The sequence below is a fragment of the Vollenhovia emeryi genome, unplaced genomic scaffold (assembly GCF_000949405.1).
Source record: "Vollenhovia emeryi isolate VEMERY1.0 unplaced genomic scaffold, V.emery_V1.0 DF939180.1, whole genome shotgun sequence".
Taxonomy (NCBI): Eukaryota; Metazoa; Arthropoda; class Insecta; order Hymenoptera; family Formicidae; genus Vollenhovia; species Vollenhovia emeryi.
In genome coordinates, this window is record NW_011967186.1 from 260,055 (window position 1) to 278,972 (window position 18,918).

Genomic DNA, 18,918 nt, shown 5'->3' on the forward strand with positions numbered 1-18,918 from the left:
CTCGGTGTATAGACATAATATTGGCGACACTCTGTCTCTGTCAGCATGGAGAAAGCTGACTAATATCGCAGGGATACTCTGTACCATACAACTATCGGCGAAACTCCTCCTCTCGAGATTTACTGACTTAGCTACATGACTTTCCTCTAACCGTTACGCGAGAGAATGCTCGAGGATAAAGACAGACTGACGTAACGGGGCAACTTGTCTCGGAAGTGTTTTGACTAATAACGGCGACTCGTCATCGGGTATTACGATTTCGCCGACGCGTAACGTTTACATGGACATAATTAATTGTGATTTATATGTATTAATAGGTAAAACTCCCTTTATATTTTTTCCAAAAGTTTATGAACATTTGTAAAATGTAAAAGTTACATTTTTAAAAGCAGTTTTACTCGTGCGCCCGGCTGAATTTGCCCGCTCCGACGGCGAAGTATTAATTGAACTGTTACTATTATAATCCACAAACGTTAATATTCATTAGAAAAATCAATGCAATAACTGCTTGATCTTATTAATTGCACGTAAGATGAATTGCTGACTTTATCTATCCGCATATCGATATGATCGTGAGTTAGACCTGTTAGACAATCGTCTGTGGTACAACGATGTTTTCTGTTCGGTTTGGTTACGCTTTCTCGCACTTTCCGCAAAATCAGCGTGTTTTGATCTTCGGGAATGAAAAGAAGCTAACCAAGTGTAGACGGTAACTAAAATGAATAGATCTGCTTGTCAGCCTATTGTTCATGCCCATTCTCACACAGGACTGAGTGGTTCGCAAAGAAACATATTAGAGGATTATATGCATTCACGTAAAAAATTGCGTGCAAAAACTTTTGCATAATGCCGGTGTAACGTAGACGAGAGGACAAGAAGTAACGTGTAAATTAGCATAATCACGAATTCCATCAGTATCTCTTCTTTCACTGACGTCTCACCCATAATTAATTAATATTTTAATGTAGTCCTCGCACGCGATAGGAGTGGCAATTAAATTCGGTGTGAGAAGTCTCTAACTTGCTGATGATAACGTGACAGGTTCAATTTCGTCAGTTAAACATCCTGCGATGATTCATAGTAATTAAAAGTTCGTCAATTTTTTTGTTGCTTTTAGTGTGACCAATTTTAGTTTAACACTTGTATGTCTTACGAAAAGAGGTTAGTGCTACCAGTCAAGTCAGCTCTAATCTACTGAACGTTCTGTAGGAGGGATTTTGCGCGGTGATTTCGATGCACGACGGCCTCGTGCTGTACACAACCCCGTCGATATGCACCGCCCTCGGCTATCTCAAGGACGCCTGGATTGGCCGGTCTTTCATCGATTATGTGCATCCAAAGGACAAGACCACCCTCGCCGATCAGATCACCAGTGGCATCGCCTCGCCGCAAGAGGAACGGTCTAAGGGTACGTAAACATTTTGCTCTGACGAGCTAAGAAGAAACTTGTCAAAAGTCTCTGTTATTTGACAAATATTCTATTGTAGCAAATGTATTTTAGTCTAAATATTATTTTTTATGAGTATCACTTGTACGCACATATGCAATAATTTTGAGCGACTAAATTATAAACTTTCGTTCCCGATTTTTAGAACTCAATTTAGAGGATTAGATAGGGGATAGAGGAAGTCCCATGAATTTATTGCCCCTGGAGTGAAATCTGTTTAGTGGAAAATTGTTTGTTAGATCGTGTAATCGTTGCGAAAAAAAGATTTGTGATTGAATTTATGTGTTGGAAACGTATCTCGTACTAGAATTCTATCCCGTAATAGAGGACTTTCCTCTACCAATTATTTCGTCATTATACGACTTCTGGATTTTATTAAGCAAGATACTGTTTCTATTTAGGCATCAATGGCAGAAGGGCCAGTCTGTTTTGCGGTCTGCGGAGATTCACCAGGTGCAACATGCCAAACGGATATCGCGCGGACGCCAGGTCGAACCTGTATCTACCGTTTCACCTGACCCTGTCGTTCCGAGACCTCCGGGATCGAACGGCCGAGCAACAGCCCAGCAACCGAGCTATGTTCCTCGTAGTTACCGCTCAACCCGTCCATTCCGCATACAAAGGTAGCATGGTCCAAGGTCTTCGACGAGGTCCGACCGGCGAGAGGACTCGATAATTAGCAGACAGTCAGCTTGATTGTCGCAAAAGTTGGCGGCGGACAAGCAATTTATCGCAATGATCACTATTGCGGATCGCGGCGAGATGGTGGTGATCTGAAATAAGATTCTCCGCAGACCACCGTCGATTTGAAGTCGAGTTACTGCGAGGAGTATTTCCTGCAATATTGTTCCTACTAAAAAATCGTCAGCATTCTCCTCGCTTATAACAAATATAACAAATATAACAAATATAACAATCGCTTGGAATATATCTCCGACATGGAATAAACGCGTGCCGAAATGAACGAGCAACTTCGTTGAAGTGACTCGGGCTTACAGGATGTATCTAGAACACGCGGGAAAGTAGCAGGGGACACGGTAATTCTGTTCTTTAATCTCACCCCTAGTCTGACTATACGTTCTCAAGATACATACGCGTGTCCGTTACGCGCAAGAACGCTTAATCAGCGACGATCGAGCCTTGTCGTTGGTCCGACCTCGTTGACGATGTTCACAGTGAGTCGGTGGTTTCCATGGAAAACGTCTAAAACGAAGGTAACTTACTTCCGATTTCTCAAAGTCGCCCGTACGACGGCTCGTGACGATATCTACGTTGATATACCGTTCGCATCTTTGCCGTATTTGTCGCTGTGCCATTTCCTTATCATTTTTCCAACCGGTTTCCCCGTTTTTCGTTCAGTTTGGAGACCACTGTTACGAACGCCCGTGTCTCACGAGCGATACGCTGTCAGACCGCGCACTCATCATCTTTCACGACAATGATTCGCTCGCTTCGCTTTTGCCAGTGCATGGGAAGCTCCCATATCTCCGATCACCATGCGCATTCTCTGCACAAGCTTCGTTATCGGAGTACTTTTTATTAATCGACTTCATTAGTAGCTCGTGTTGTTCAAAATGATTTCAGTTTCTTATTGAAAGTAATCCTTTTGGAATTTCAGCCTCGATACGTTTACTTTTGTTCCGGTTTTCTCATTTACTTTACAAGACTGTGCAACGTGTCGATTATACGGTTTTATCCACTTATTTTCTTCTGTTTCACCGCAAACGTTCAAGTTCCGAAGAAAACTTGTCTTTTTGAGAGCAGCATAATATAGAGGAGGCGTCGCGATGTTCTGAAGTTTGCCCGCGATCAGTACGAAAATTTGTTGCGGAGTTTAACTTATCTTCAGAACGGGTATGGAGACAATTCTGCGCAGCGTCGACCAGCTTCTCGTGCATGGATTTCGTTTTAACCACGCCGAAACTAATCAATTAACAGCGTGCGAATTACCTCCGCGTCTCGCACCGGCTTGCTGGCGGCTAACCATTGCGATAGCTCTATAAAAATCTCGCTCATTAAGGTAGTGGAACCGCGACGAAAGAGAATGACCCCGAACTCTTTGTCGTTATCCGCAGCGCCAGAAGAAACAATAATATCTTCGGTATTCACGACCCGCCACACCGCGACGTGCCACCTATCCCATGTCGATCCCGACGTAGTCCAATACTTCGGCTATCTACCACAGGATATGGTTGGCCGTTCGCTGTTTGACTTCTACCATCCCGAGGATCTACCTTTCATCAAAGACATCTATGAGACTGTGAGCATGAGTCCAACAAAAACCAAAAAAAAGAAACAAGAGAGAGAGAGAGAAATTTAGGTTCCGATCGCGTGCACGCTTGATAAGAGAATGAATGAACATTCGGATATTTCTCTTCACGTTACTGTAGAAATTACTCATCCCTTACGAAATGTCGTTGAACAGGTAATCAAGCTCGAAGGCGCCTCCTTCAGGTCGAAGCCGTACAGGTTCGCCGTGCAGAACGGGGGATGCGTCGTCCTCGAGACCGAGTGGTCGTCCTTTATCAATCCCTGGACGAAAAAACTAGAGTTTGTCGTAGGTCAACATCGGGTGCTCAAGGGACCGGTGGATCCGGACATCTTCCGCGTGTCGCGCGACACCGAGTGCGGCTACCTGGCCAGCATCAGCGAGGAGGTGCTGAAGGAGGCCAAGATCATCCAGGGCGAGATACGGGCGCTTCTCGACGAGGTACGATCATCGACCGCAAGGTGACTGCGTCACATACATCACGACACTACCCACGTGCGATTCGCGATCCACTCTTGTTCGAGACTCGAAGCGCCCCTCAAAGTTGTATTATCCATGAAAATGAGGCGTGCAATTCCAGTAATGTTAAAAGTAAAAAGGTCGGACCATTGTACAATCGAGCTGTTATCAGCTCGGCTCCCTCGATGACGCAACCGTGATTGTCTTTAATAGCGAAAGGACTTGCTTAATATCGCCCTGCAAAGTCCAATAACACGGCAAAGAGGTAGAGTTAATCGTACATGTACGTATGTGAGAAACGCAGACGAGGCGTTACCGTGTAACCAAGAGAAAACAATACGACAATCTGTCACGACGAGGCAGAGCTGCGCCAACTCATCTCCCAACTTGTTCCCTTGTTTTTTTCTTTTCTATCGTACGTGTGCGCAGAGCATCCAGACAATGTCAAATATAACCGAGCTCGACGTGTCAAAGCGATGTAAGGATCTAGCGTCCTTCATGGAAAGTCTGCTGCAGGAGACGAGGGCGCCCGGTGTCGGCAAGGACGGACTACTCGCGGCGGACGAACTCAGGAGCTTTTCGGTGACTATTAGCTACGTTTTAGTATCGCCGAGACACTGTTACGCTAGTTACCACTTACGCTATGGTGCGCTCCGCTCTGGTATGCTACGTATAAAACCCTAATCTATACTTATGTGTGTGTATGTATGGGTGTGTGTAACGATAACATGAACGTTTCACTTCGTAACGGTACGTGGAAGGTGTTAGCTTACGTAGAACATCCAATCTCACTGTCGATGGATATGCTTTTTCTAATACATACATGTTTCACGTTATTACTAATATACATTTAAAACAGTATATCTAATTCAGTATTATCAAAAAAGAGTCGAATGAAAGGTAAAACGCAAGCAGGATGCGTAAGAAGGAAAGAATGGTACGAATGGAATAAAGAAACAGAAATTGAAGGCGGTGTAACTTCGCTCGCATTTCAAGTCTCGTCGGGGCATGCAAAAAAAAAGAAAGGCAAAATTACGAATTGGCGTTCTGCTGTCACTGCAGTCTCGGAAAATTGAATCCGCCGCGATGCTTCAATCGATCGCGGCTGGGATCTATGGGGTGTCAGGAGGAGACGGAAATCCGACGCAATGGAGGACATTGCGATCCGGATGGTGAGGTGGTCGCATGACTCTTCGCTGTAAATTACACGTATTATCCGCGCTTGCCGCAAGAGCTTGCGCCGCAAGCTCGCGAATGGACGATTGGTAGATGGTCTAGTAGGTACACGAGGTCTTTCACAACTTCTAGCGAAATGCTTTGTCTAACCGAGACTGATCTGCGCCATGGCTGGTCGGCGCACTCATCCCACCGCTCACGCAAAAAAAAAGCAAATAAAACACAAAGAGAATGAAAAGCAAATGCGACCACGCAAAAACACTACTGACCACGGTAACGGCATTAAGTTGCATACCGAACCTCCGTGACAACTCACTCTAAGTCTCTACAATATACTTGTAAAGGGATCACGCAATCCCTTGTTGCAGGAGCACGACAGCGTGATGCTCGGTGAGATCTCGCCCCATCACGAGTACTACGACAGCAAGTCTTCCACGGAGACGCCGCCGAGCTACAACCAGCTCAACTACAACGAAAACATCGAGCGCTTCTTCAAGAGCAAACCGCCGGTCGCGACCATGTACGGCAGCGACGAGGAGAACGTTAATTCCAGCAACGACGAAGGCGGTGAGCATCACCATTTTTCTTCCTAATACTATACTAAAGGAACCTCGTTGGGACCAATTTTTGTCATGTTTTCAGCGCGGAAGTGTATGTCACCAATAAACGGCAGCGGGGCAAGCGGCAGTGGTAGCGCGGAGAACCTGAGCAGCGGTTCCAACAATCAGACGAGCTCGGCGAGTCGGGGCAATGCGTCCAACACCGCCAGCAACAGTAACACCACCGCGACGGAGAGCTTCAAGCCGCCCACGCTAACGGAGTCGTTGCTGAACCGCCACAACGAGGACATGGAGAAGCTAATGATGCAGAAGCACCGGGAGCTGCGCTCCAGCATCAAGAACAGTGACAAGCTGAAAGACTCGCGCATCAAGACGGAGAAGGTCAACGGTACAGACCAGAGCGCCCATTATGTCAATCAGGGTCACGGCATCAAGAGAAGTGGCAGTCATAGCTGGGAGGGTGACAGTTTCAAGGTGTGTTTTATATTTTTTAGGAAATTCACTTATTTGGATAAATTGCTGACTTATATTCCCATAATTATACTCTCGTCAACTGAATCCTTTTATCTCCGTTGGGTGGAATGGATATAGACTTTAATTTCCGCTTTCGATGCTAAAGGCATGTTACATAAATAAACTAATTACAGTCTTCACAATAATCAATGTGTTTAAGTCAAAGAAGACGGATTAGGGCAATGTGAGCCAGTACCAGGTTTTCGGTAATTGTCATATATTAAAATAACTTATTTAAAAGATTTACATGTGATACACTAATATATAATAAATAAATAAAACGAAACGTTTCGGTCACTATATGTGACCCTCTTCAGCCAATATGTTGTTGTATAAAATAAACTTCGATTACAATAGTTATCGGACGCGAATAGTATATTTTATCGGAGCCTTAATTTTATAATTTAATTACATAAATAAATATATAAATGCAAGAGTACATACAAAACATGTATGTATATAATGCATATTATATAAAATTTATATGGATCTGAATGCGATAATAGGTTTCCAAGTACGACAAAATTTCGAGGACGAGCACGGCGGGTCCGGCGAACCTCACGACCACCGTCACCAACCTCGATCAATCGACCGTGGTGCAAACGGGGGCGAATATTAACCTGTGGCCACCGTTGTCGGTCACCGTGCCCTCCTCCGCACCTACACAATCTTGTGTTCGATCTCACAAGTAAAGTCCTTTTTAACAAATAACGATATAAATTGTAGTATAAGAGTATATCAACGTTAACAATGAATATTTTATGAAAGAGTGACGATATTAGGTTTGTAGAACAAATGTCACTCAACTGTACGAGTGTATCAAATGTCACATAAAAGCATAGACATAGTAAATATAGACTGAACGTTCCATTGAATAAGCTGAAGCCTGTGAAGAGAGAGGCAGAGAAGATTTAAGAAGACTTTCTTTCTCTGTCTCACCATTGTGACAAGGGAGGCGCAGGCACGACTCTTTTCTTTTACGATAGTGTAAGACAGAAAAAGAAAGTCTTCCCAAATATTCTCTCTCCCTTCACAAGCTTCAGCTTATTCAATGGGACGCTCAGTCTATATTTACTATATCTATGCGTAAAAGTCTCGCGTATAACAATATTAGAAAGATAACGAAAGAGTTTAAATGATCCACGAATATAGATCATGTATTTAAAAATATTTCAGTATCAACTCGGAGGCCGTACCGAGATTCCCATTACTCCCGTCAATGATACCGGTGTACTACATGCCGGTACCGCAACCCAGCGAGTCCGCGACGACGAGGATGTCGTCGCAAGAGAAACTGGGTCCACCGCCGTCAACGCAACCGGCGCAACAGAATCCTTACGGTAGGTGTCTCGACGGTAAATCCAAGTGGGGGAAAAAGAAGTAACCGAGTTTTGCCTTTTATTTCTCCTCGTCTCAAAGCGATATGTATTTCCGAAGGTTTATTGTTAGGGTGAAATTAGAATTAGGTATTAGGAAATAGGTTTCCTATGGAGAGCTATAAAAGAATTTTAGTGTTTGCTCCAGTATCTTACGTCGCGACGGCGATGGCCGGTGTGATCTATCCGGCTGTGATCGGCGCACCTCCACCGCGTGCTATGATGTACCGACCCTTTCTAATACCCGAACAAGCACCGACGGCAACGACGCGCGAGAACCAGCAACTCAACGACAAGTGCGCCGATCGCAAACGTCCGGCCAGTCAGGCGACCAGCGTCAAGGCTGAGCCGGGGAGCACAATGGCCATGTCCGAGTCTTCGAAAAAGGTGAAATGGTCTACCATCATTCTTTTTCCGAATCCTATTGTACATACAATACAAGCTGCCTATCGTGGAGAATATTTGAAAAGGATTATTATAGAATTGTTTTCTATAACAACCTGGATTTTGATGAATTTAATTAATTGATGTTTTAGAACTAATGTCCCCGAGTTTTCAATAAGGTATTAATTTACACTGTTGTGTGTGTGTGTGTGACTCTGACAGGTTCTATCACCCGGCGAGCTATTCTCATCATGCGTGAGCAATGACGGCGGCTGCTCAAGCGTGGTTGATCTCTTAACACCGGTGATTATGAAGGAACATCGCCGACCGACCGACTATAACGGGGACGAGTCCAGCTCGTCCAGCTTCTATAGCAGCTTTCTATACAAGAGCAGCGACAGCAGCTGCAATCCGGACCAGAAGATATGTGAGGTTTCTTCCGAGGTGGAAAATCAAGCGCAATGTCCGAAAAATGTCCAAGGAGGGTCTCGATCTTTCGTACGTTTTTAAATGCGTCTCTTCGACCCTTATGGCGTCTGAATACCCGTGTGCTTGACTGTATGAGTGTAATAAATGCACAGGAACACGCCAAGTGTCATCAAGGAATACGAAGGGAGGATCCACCCTGGCTAGAGGGCGTCCAGCTGACGCCGGAGTTGATCTACGAATACCAGATGCATCCAAAGACATTGAACGAGGTACTAAAGGCTGACCTAGACGCGATGAAAAACTTCAATCAGCCGTTATTGGTGAACGATCAACTGGGACAGCTCTATCTGGATCTGGAGATGGAAAGGTTCGGCACCGAGCTCATCCTCGAGGAGGGGATCACGTCGAGCGGAAGCGATAGCGGAAGTAGCAATGGCAGTTGGACTGAATCGCAGGTAAGAGAGCCGATTAAAAGCACATTGCGAAATTTATTAAACGTCATCAGAATATTTAGTGTCGCGTAAACGCGATTCGTTTGATCTGCTTACAGAGCAAGCAAAGGAGAAGAATGGTGAAGTATGGCAAGCTAGTGATGATCCACGAAGAGAACGCGCCTCTACCGCCTCCATTACCGTTTCAGACTATATCTTGCCAGCATTTATAGAAGTTGCGACCAATCCATCGCGACTAATCTCAAAAGGCACTATAAAAGTTAATGTTCGTTTCATCATGCTTGCATTTCTCTCAAATGCGTCCAAGATCAAATCGGAATTAATTCTTCGAGCCGATCGAATATTCTTACCGAAAAGAATTGCAAACGCGAATTGACTTGTGTGTTGTGTGTGTGTGTGTATATATAAGCAACGAATGAAATGCACTCAGTGAGGGATACGTGATTTTAATCGACATTCGAGAATGACGCGATTCCCGGATCTTACACCTTTTTCGGAAGGATCGATTTCAATTTAGGAAATAAAAAGACAATCAAGGATCATAAATGTCATGAAACAATTTGACCAAGGGTACAAAGCTCGGAAAAACTTTTCAAGTTGCCTTAGCCAAGCAGCGAGTTCAAGTGTATTTTTCCAAATTCCTAACGCGAAGTAGAATGCATAATTAAATATCTGTGAGATTTTCCATGAGATATTTGCATCTACATTATATTTATGTACAGCGTGTTTCTCAAAGCCAATGCTCTTTCCATCGATCGCGTGCTGATTGATGGAATCATAGTGATCGAAAGAACGTGCAATGATTTTTAGAAATGTCCCGTAGAGTGTAGATAATACATTTAATTACAATATTAAAGCAAGTAGAAATGATGACTGGTTTTCTCCACAATGCGTCGAAGACAGATTTGTGGTAAAAGAAAAATTAGTGTAATGTGAATCTGACGCATACACAATTTTCAATACCGTCCGTATACATGTTTGTGTTATAAGTAATTGTGTATATGAATTGACCGAGAGATTTCCTACAGTCGATTTTGTACTAATTGAGCGGACATTGCGCACGAATGTTGGATAGACAAAAAATACTTTTGATAGCATAATTCTTGCGTAATGGTCCGTTTTTCTATCTCTATTTTCGATGCCCTTTTTTTCGCGAACGTTTACACATAAGACTTATTTGTACGCAAATATATATATATAATATATATAAAATATATATTTTATATACATTTATATATTTAATATATGTATGTATATACTTAAGAGAACAATTTCGTAGGTATCTGCGAAATTTAATTGCGCAATGAGTGTCAGATTTAGTTTTATTTCTATACAATTATATTCTTTTGTTAAATGCTTTTTCAACGTGGAAAGAGAGGACCAACACGACTGTATCGAACGTCTTGAAAGTATATACATGTATATCGATAACGGGGTTTGTCTTGTTGTTTCGCATCTCAGTGTTAATTAAATTAAATTGCCGGTATGGTTAATACTGAAGAAGAGAGGAAAGAACAGCTCGTAATAAATCTGTTGGAAGATAATTGATTGCAATTACACAAATATTGCTTACTTTCCATTAGTATCAAATTAGGTGGTTAAAAATATATTTCTCAACCAAGTTCCGTTATCGATACATATATATCTTTGATGCTTACCAGAGAACCTAAAAATTGCCGATAAATTATGCAAGAATGTGCATTTCATTCGAAATACGTACAATTACAAGCCGTCGCTTGTAACTTTTTAGGGGTAATAATTAAACAGAGAGATAGCTAATCTACTAGCTACACATCCGCACGTAATATCAAAATACGTGCAGTATTACCGCGGTGTCGTGTCGCAATTTATATATTCTGCGTTTTTATATCTCTGAAAGATATTTTAGACAAAAATATACATAGAGATATATGAGACTAGCGCGTAAGGATCCACATTTATATTTATAAATTAAACGTCTGTATTTAGATTTAGATCTTGTAATACGTGTTTCGTTTGTGTGCGTTTTTCACGACACTTTCGTCGAACAGTTTGAAATTTGTAGAGAGATTCGTGCAACAGAGCGCCATATTCTTCCCTGTTTTATTCGCGTTCGATAACGCTCCATTTATCGGAATTTTGTATATCTATATTTACTTATTGAAAATCCTGGCCAAAAATTTCAAAGAAGATTAACAGAAAAAATGTGCTTTGAATAAAGCAACGTGTCTAATTTTTATGTAATTTTCTTTGGAGTCTATTAATTCATACTTGAGACAGATTTCAAATTATCATCTAATTGTAAGTTTTATTAAGATCTAAATTTATCTTCCCTAAACAAATTCTGGATAAATGAAGCTCAATAGCGTGGCACGAAATAAAAGGGTAATGCGCACGACGACTACTCGAATTGTACAAATTTAAACTTGTATAAGTCACGTGTTATAAGTCACGTTTAGAAACTAACACGTCCACGTGAAAATCGGACGGTCTTCGCTACATCGTAACTAAAGACAGAGTTACATAATTACAGCGATCGACCCATGTCGCTTAACAAATTAATCTATTTCAGAAAATTGTGTCCAGTAAATTTAGAACGCATAAATATTAATTATTGTGCGATATATACATATGTTATATGTATATACTATATATACATATGTATATTCGGGAAAAATATTTTGTGTACTATGCATTTGCACACGTGTCGCAGTGGCCGGTACCGTTGTCAATCAGAGACGATATTTTATATGGATACCAGTTATTAAATATCAGTTGGTTTCGGTTTTTCCGAAACACACACGAGATCTAGTCTGGATTACGACGTAGTTACTTCTTCATATAGAAATTATTTTTTACATAATACACAGCGATCTATACTTCGACGAAGGTAACTGAACGTGGGACTATCGATGCTAGATTTTAATGATACACATAACGCATTTTGTTTTTCTCTTTATACATTATAGATATCAATACAAACGAATACTACAGTAGGAAATGGTTCTGGAAATGGGTACTTGACTATCATTAGTGCTTAAAAGTTTTATGGAAAGGCGCGGTAAAAATTGTCAGAGTCTTATTTAACAAGGAGCCGAATCGCACGTATCATGGACGATCTGTATATTTCTCGAAAAATTCATCGTACAATAATTTATAAATATTCATAAATCATTTCTAAAATAAATGATATATCCATGAGTAATTAATAATACATTAATAAAATGCATAAGTGTGTAAGAATAGACCCAGGTGTCTTTTAAAATTCAGCCTGCGGTATTCTCGGATGAATAAAAAAACTAGGCGATCCTCTAGCGCTAGCACAAATTGTGTGATCTCACAGAGGAGCAATGGCTTTCGCCGTAACTAGGTAACTAAGCGGAGTCTTTCTTTCTCTGAGAATAGGGCGGATACTAATACTCGCAGTCGTAGAGCTTATTGTAGCATGTAAGGTGCGTCTGTGATTCATGGAATTCCGATTTACGCAATACAGATGCAGAATCCTGTCACCTCCTAACAAGTCGAGTAAATTCAAAAAAGATTTGCGACGAGACGCTTACACGTAATGATTTTTTGACAACAATGTATAGACATATGTTTACCGAACAAACAACAATAATTTTAATAGACCAAATACATGCTCATGTGTATGAATGTGTTCCATTTTCTGGCGAAACACAACTAATATTAAATATTATGTGTTCATCGGAAAAACATGTACATCTAATAAATATAAATTTGTTCCGATTTGTCCACATCCAGCATACGGCAACTGATTTTTTTCAACTATTACCCTCTTGCTATCGTACGATATCGAACGTTTTACTTGGCGCAGAATAGAAGAGAAATGGAAAAGCCCTTCTAGAGATTCATGAGGGAGGAAGAAATAATAATCAACACAAAAATCCTGTTCTTGGTAACTCTCTCAGTAAAGAGTAAAATTTTTGAGCGATTTTACTATTAATGCAGGAAGGTTCACTCTGTGTATCTCGATACACAAGAACAAGATTGGAAGGTATAGCCGATTAGAAGATTATCGCTACAGAAAAAGACATTGTTCGACCATCTGTGTCAAAGTGAGCTGAACGTTTCGACCGGGAAGTTCAATTAACGAAAACAGAAAAAAGGTTTCCCCTCCGAGCACGTATCGTATATACATAAAACGTGCCTTGCGTGTAAAAACAGAACTGGAAGACAAATCAGCGTCAAAATTTCGCAAAAACCACACACATAATGTGAAGAAAAATGAGATAACTGTACTACACTCAACAATGCTGAACTTGAGATCGTAACACGTAGTGTTTAATTCGTGCTGGTGAGACTAACAATGATTAGATATTTTTTGTCCTCTTTATCCTCACGATATCATCACTTGCAATAACACACGATTGGTTTGCACAATATCGAAAACGAGATGTTCTATTAAAGATCGATAAAGGAGGAAGAAACCATATATAAAGGTTACAGTGTCTCTTACATTTTACAATCAGTATTCTCGCTTTTTCTTGGTGACTCCGTATGCAAGAGAGTAAAATGAAGAGTTACGTCTGTGCTATCTTACTGTTAATGTGCGTGGCGGCTTGCTCTAGTTTTACGCTTAAGGATCCAGACTATAAAGGTATATATTGCATAGTCAATTAGGAGACTGTTATTGAGGATAGGACGATATTATTGGGCAGTACTCATAGAGCTTATGTTTAAAATTGCCTTAAGATTATCTTTAGATACTCCGTAGCCAATGATAAGGTCTATACAGTATCTTAAGATACACTTAAAACGGTTTTACACATATTATAAGATCTGTCTATAAATATCGACTATGCCCACGAAAGAAATGCGTCTAGATTAATTTAACCAATTTACAGGCGACATGATATTGACATTAACACCCTCACGACAGACCCTTGCTACGAAAAAAGAATCGCACATGTACACACAGTATATGCTACCTTAGCATGCGATATTTCAACAACACATTGACAACACATCATTGACCGATTTGCTAACTAGACGACCATGTATGAATACTCCGAAAATAATATGACCAAGTAATAAAAAGGCGAAATTGAATGAAAATTTTCAAATCGTATTCTTTGAATGGTGTTTTCGAATTTTAATACACGTACATACTTTCAGGGGTGTTGTGTAAGTTTGAAGACAATTTCTATCAACCGAACTTCTATAAGCTTAAGCCCTGCTCTGCTCTGATATGTAGGGAAGATGGTACACATGAACAATTATAGTAAGTCAAAGTATTTTGTAATTATATAACTGCAAATTGTATCGTAATATATTTGACTTAACTGGTTGCAAGATTGCACAACAAATTTCATCCAAAGAATAAAAAAATAAAATTTAGTCTTTTATGCACGCAAAGGATGGATATTCGTGCTTATTCTTATAATTGGGAAAACTGGCGGATATGTGACAAGCTGATTTGATTATCTCCATACTTGGTTTAATGCAAATAACTTAATCTTCACGGGAAGTAATGAATAACAATATGAGATTAGTCATCAAAATTAATAAAAGAGAACACGTTGAAATTTAAAACAGAAACATTCGATTTTGCCGTACGATGCTGAAACTCAATTTTCAATCCGGAAACTTTTAAATTTGTAAGCGGTTACAAGAAAAAAACTACTTGTAAACATTTCACAAAAATTGATTTCATGCAACTTTTATTTTGTATCTCAGAGAAAGTATAGTTCCTAAGATACGATTTATTTCATATAATACTGACAAACCATTAACAAACCCGTGAAGATAAATACTTTAAAGTAAACTTTGATGTAAATAAGATATATTGCAAGAATGCATTTTGTGCATAAAAAATTTCTTATTATTTAACATTTCTAAGCATGCTTCTCTCCCAATACATTTCTCATGCTTTTCAAACAACTAAGATTATTTCACTTTGGAATTGCACATCTGCAAGATTTTACCATCATTTCAATGCAAATATAAATTTTTTATTAACTCATCGTTTCAGAATCTAATTTTATTTCGTTTTGTTTCCAGTTGCAAGGAACCCCCGATCTGTCACTATCCTTGGACGCCGTTGACTATCATTCGGAGGATGAACAAGGATTATCCTTTTCCAGAATGCTGTCCAGAACTAGAATGTGGTGCCGAGGACTAACGAATAACAGGAAAGGGCATTGAAATATACATGGTGGTAATAATTTCCGTACTGCAGCAGCGGTATACATATATGGGAACCAGAACTGGTATCTACGGCTTGCGTAGCGTTTTCTCCTTCTCACCGCAAAATAAAAAAACATAAAAAAAACAAAAATTAGTCAAAAGTCACAGAGCAACTACAAACTATCTCCGCCCACGTCGTTAACTCTGGACATTGACAAAGGAAAGTTCTCTGGACTAGTCTATACGTTATATTCATTCATATTATCAATATTGCTCTTAGATTCGAAATTTCATAGATCTATGCTCAGAATTGGAATCAGTGATATCAAAAATCCCCAAAATCTATTCTTGAAAAAACAAAAATGGTTTTATTTAACTATCCGTTCCTTGCCGTGACAAAACCACTTCTGCTACTCCGAACCAATCTCGAAATTCTGTAAAATGTGTTTATTATTTACACAAATATATTCTTTGAAAAACTCATTATTTTAATAACAAAATGACAATGTAAAGATTAATGTCAATCCTGATACCATTTATATTAGTCGCTATAACATATTTCGCGATCTCCTTTCTTTTCCTCATCGTACGTCGAACGACACGAGTATCGATAAGCAAAAAAGCGTGAGTTTTGGAAACTTTCGTTTTGAAAGTGTTAACACGTTTGTTTATTTCGAGTATTGCGATTTTACGTAATTTTCGACATCATTGGTGCAGACACCTACCGAACCGACAATAATCATTTTAATAGACATAATATACGCTTATGTGTATGAACCCGTTCCATTTTCTGGCGAAACTCAACTGATATTAAATATTATATGCTCATCGAAAAAACGTGTTTTCACTAAATATAATGTTCCTATCTAGCCACATTCAGCATATGGTGATTGATTTTTTCAACTTTAACCTTCTAGCTATCGTATGACATCGAACATTTTACTTTGTATAGAATAGAAGAGAACCAGAAAGGTTCTTTTAGCGATTCATGAAGGAGGAAAAAGTAATAATACAAAAAGATGGTACTTTTTTATATTTTAGTGTTGTTACTTCTTCTTGGTAACTCCCTAAGTAAAAAGTAAAATTACATCTGCACGATTTTACTATTAATGCGGGAAGGCTCACTATTAATGCTTATCTCGATACCCAAGAACAAGGTTGGAAGGCATAGCCGATTAGTACATTATCACTAAAGAAAAATACATTGTTATTACGTCCCGACGAGGCAAAATAAATATGTCTAGATTAATTTAGCCAAATTACAAACGACGCGATAGTGTCATTAGTATCTTTTCAAAAGATTCTTGATACGTGCAAAGTTGTCGCACATATCCACATATTGTGTGGTGCACAGATGTGCAAACTAGACGAGCATATCGACTGATTTTTTCGCAAGGCTGTATCTCAATTTTACGTAATTTTCGGTTATAATAACTGTACATACATTCCGTGAAGCTGTACTTGATATCATAACACGCAGGGGTTCAATTAGTGCCGGTTAGTCTAACACTAATTTGATATATTTCGTTCTTTTTATCTTCGCAATATCGTCACTTGCGATAACGCACGTTTGGTTTGTGCAGTACCGAAAACGAGATTTTTACTAAAGATTGATGAAGATGGGAGGGGATAACACATAAAGGTCACAGTTTCTCTTCAATTTTAGTATTCTCGCTTCTTCTTGGTAACTTCGTAAGCAAGAAAGTAAAATGAAGAGATACGTTTGTGCCATCTTCATCTTACTAATGTGCGTGGTGGCTTACTCTAATTGCGAATCAGAGGAGGATCCATACCGAGGTACATTGCACAGTCGATTAGGACATTGTTATTGATCTAGTTTACACCGTTTTGTTCGCGCAATCTGACCTATACCCTGACGGAAAGTAAGATTTCAAATGAAACACCTTGTACTTACGTACGCATGTGCTAATTTGATATTTCAGCAACACCTTCATTGACAAATTTGCAAACTAGACGACTTATACATATGATTAGTCCGATAACAATATGACTAAGTTTTAAAAATACGGAAACAAATAAAAAGTTTTTAATCATATTCTTCGAATAGTTTTTTTTACTTCTAACATACAATGTTACCGATTGTAGATACATATTGTGAACATGAAGGCAGGTTCTTTGAAGCGGGCGTATATACGATTCCGCCATGCGGACGGCTTATATGTGCAAACAATGGTTTGTCTAAGATTTACCTGTAAGTCAAAGTATTTTGTAATTATATGACTATACAAATTGTATCGTAATATATTTGACCTAACTGGTTACAGGATTTCACAACAAATTGCATTCCAAAAATAAAAAGATAAAGTTTCGTTTTTCATGCATGCAAAGGATAGTTTTTCATGTCTACTACTGGGAGGAAAAACTGACGAATACGTGACAACCTGATTTGATATTATCTCCATACTTTGTTTAATGCAAATTAATTAATCTTCACGGGAAATGACTAATGACAATAATCTGAAATTGATCAGGAAAATTAATCAAAGAAAACGTGCTGAAATCTAAAAAAGAAAGAATAGATTTGTTCGAGTGATGTTTCAAGTTAATTTTCAATCCGTTAACTTTTAAATTCGTCAATGGTTAGAAGAAAAGAACTATTTGTAGAAATTTCATAAAATTACTTTTATGTGATACTTATTTCATGTCTCAGAGATACTACATAATGTCTAGCACACGGTCTATTTCATATGATACTGCTACTAACAAACCCGTGAGGTTACAAGCTTTAAAGTAAAGATATAAGCGTGATATATTGCAAGAATGCATTTTGTGCATAAACAGTTATTTATTATAAACATTTCTAAGTATGCTTCTTTTCCAATCCATTTCTAATATATTTCAAATAACTAAGATCATTTCGATTTGGAATTCGCACATTTGCAGTATTTTACGATAAAGTGAATGCAAATATAAATTTTCTATCGTCTCATCCTTTCGAAACCTAATTCTATTCCGTTTCTTTCCAGTTGCCCTGGTACTTTTTACTATTGTCCAAACTCACCAGTAGCTACCATTTCAAACGTGCGAGTGGGCCGTGAATATCCAGACTGCTGTCCAATAGTGATTTGTGCTACCTAACCTGACTCTAACTTACTGTTTGCGTAATGCTCTCTCCTTTTGCTTAACGCAGAATTAAAAGATATGAAAAATTACTTAGGAAAAAAAAGCAAAAATAATTAAAATGTCAAAAAGGAACTACAAACTTTCACGTCGCTCTCTGGGTAATGGTGAAGGAAAGCTTTCTGCATGAGCATACACATAATATTCATTCATATTATCAATAATAAATCTCGTATGTTCAGAATTGGAATCGGCGATATCAAGAATCTCCAAAACTATTTTTGAGAAACAAAAATATTATTTATTGGACAATCCGCTCTTTGCCGCGACTCAGCCTTTTGCTGCTCCGAACAAATTTCGAAATTCTGTACAATGTGTTTGTTATTTACAAAAATTAAGTTTTGGAAAAAAACCATTATTTTAAATATACAAATCTTTCAGGAAAAATATATTTAAAAGTCTGGGATAATTTAGAATTCCTCAGTATATCCCAAATAAAGTAAGCTGTGTGGGATACGTTCAAAAATAATTTTTAACATTTAATAACATTTAATAAATTCCATCTTAGCTCAGAGAGCCGAGAAGCGACTAATTCCATCTTAGCTCAGAGAGCCGAGAAGCGACCTATTCCATCTTAGCTCAGAGA

General features: G+C 39.2%; 1 protein-coding gene across 3 annotated transcripts in view; it reads left to right on the forward strand.

The window, feature by feature from the left end:
• Positions 1-16,028, forward strand: part of LOC105563073 (period circadian protein) — a 30,195-nt gene extending 14,167 nt beyond the window's left edge. The window contains exons 5-19 of one of the 3 annotated variants that reach the window (XM_012014367.1): positions 1,210-1,408; positions 1,849-2,070; positions 3,523-3,707; positions 3,873-4,157; positions 4,605-4,757; positions 5,696-5,918; positions 5,994-6,385; positions 6,931-7,112; positions 7,601-7,764; positions 7,937-8,187; positions 8,407-8,682; positions 8,766-9,068; positions 9,164-13,662; positions 14,181-14,286; positions 15,066-16,028. In XM_012014367.1, coding sequence (XP_011869757.1) covers positions 1,210-1,408; positions 1,849-2,070; positions 3,523-3,707; positions 3,873-4,157; positions 4,605-4,757; positions 5,696-5,918; positions 5,994-6,385; positions 6,931-7,112; positions 7,601-7,764; positions 7,937-8,187; positions 8,407-8,682; positions 8,766-9,068; positions 9,164-9,277 — 2,949 coding nt within the window. In that variant the 3' untranslated portion in view covers positions 9,278-13,662; positions 14,181-14,286; positions 15,066-16,028. The remainder of the gene's footprint in view (positions 1-1,209; positions 1,409-1,848; positions 2,071-3,522; positions 3,708-3,872; positions 4,158-4,604; positions 4,758-5,695; positions 5,919-5,993; positions 6,386-6,930; positions 7,113-7,600; positions 7,765-7,936; positions 8,188-8,406; positions 8,683-8,765; positions 9,069-9,163; positions 13,663-14,180; positions 14,287-15,065) is intronic. The other 2 variants (XM_012014368.1, XM_012014369.1) reach the window with 2 other exon arrangements.
• The last annotated feature ends 2,890 nt before the right edge of the window (positions 16,029-18,918 follow it).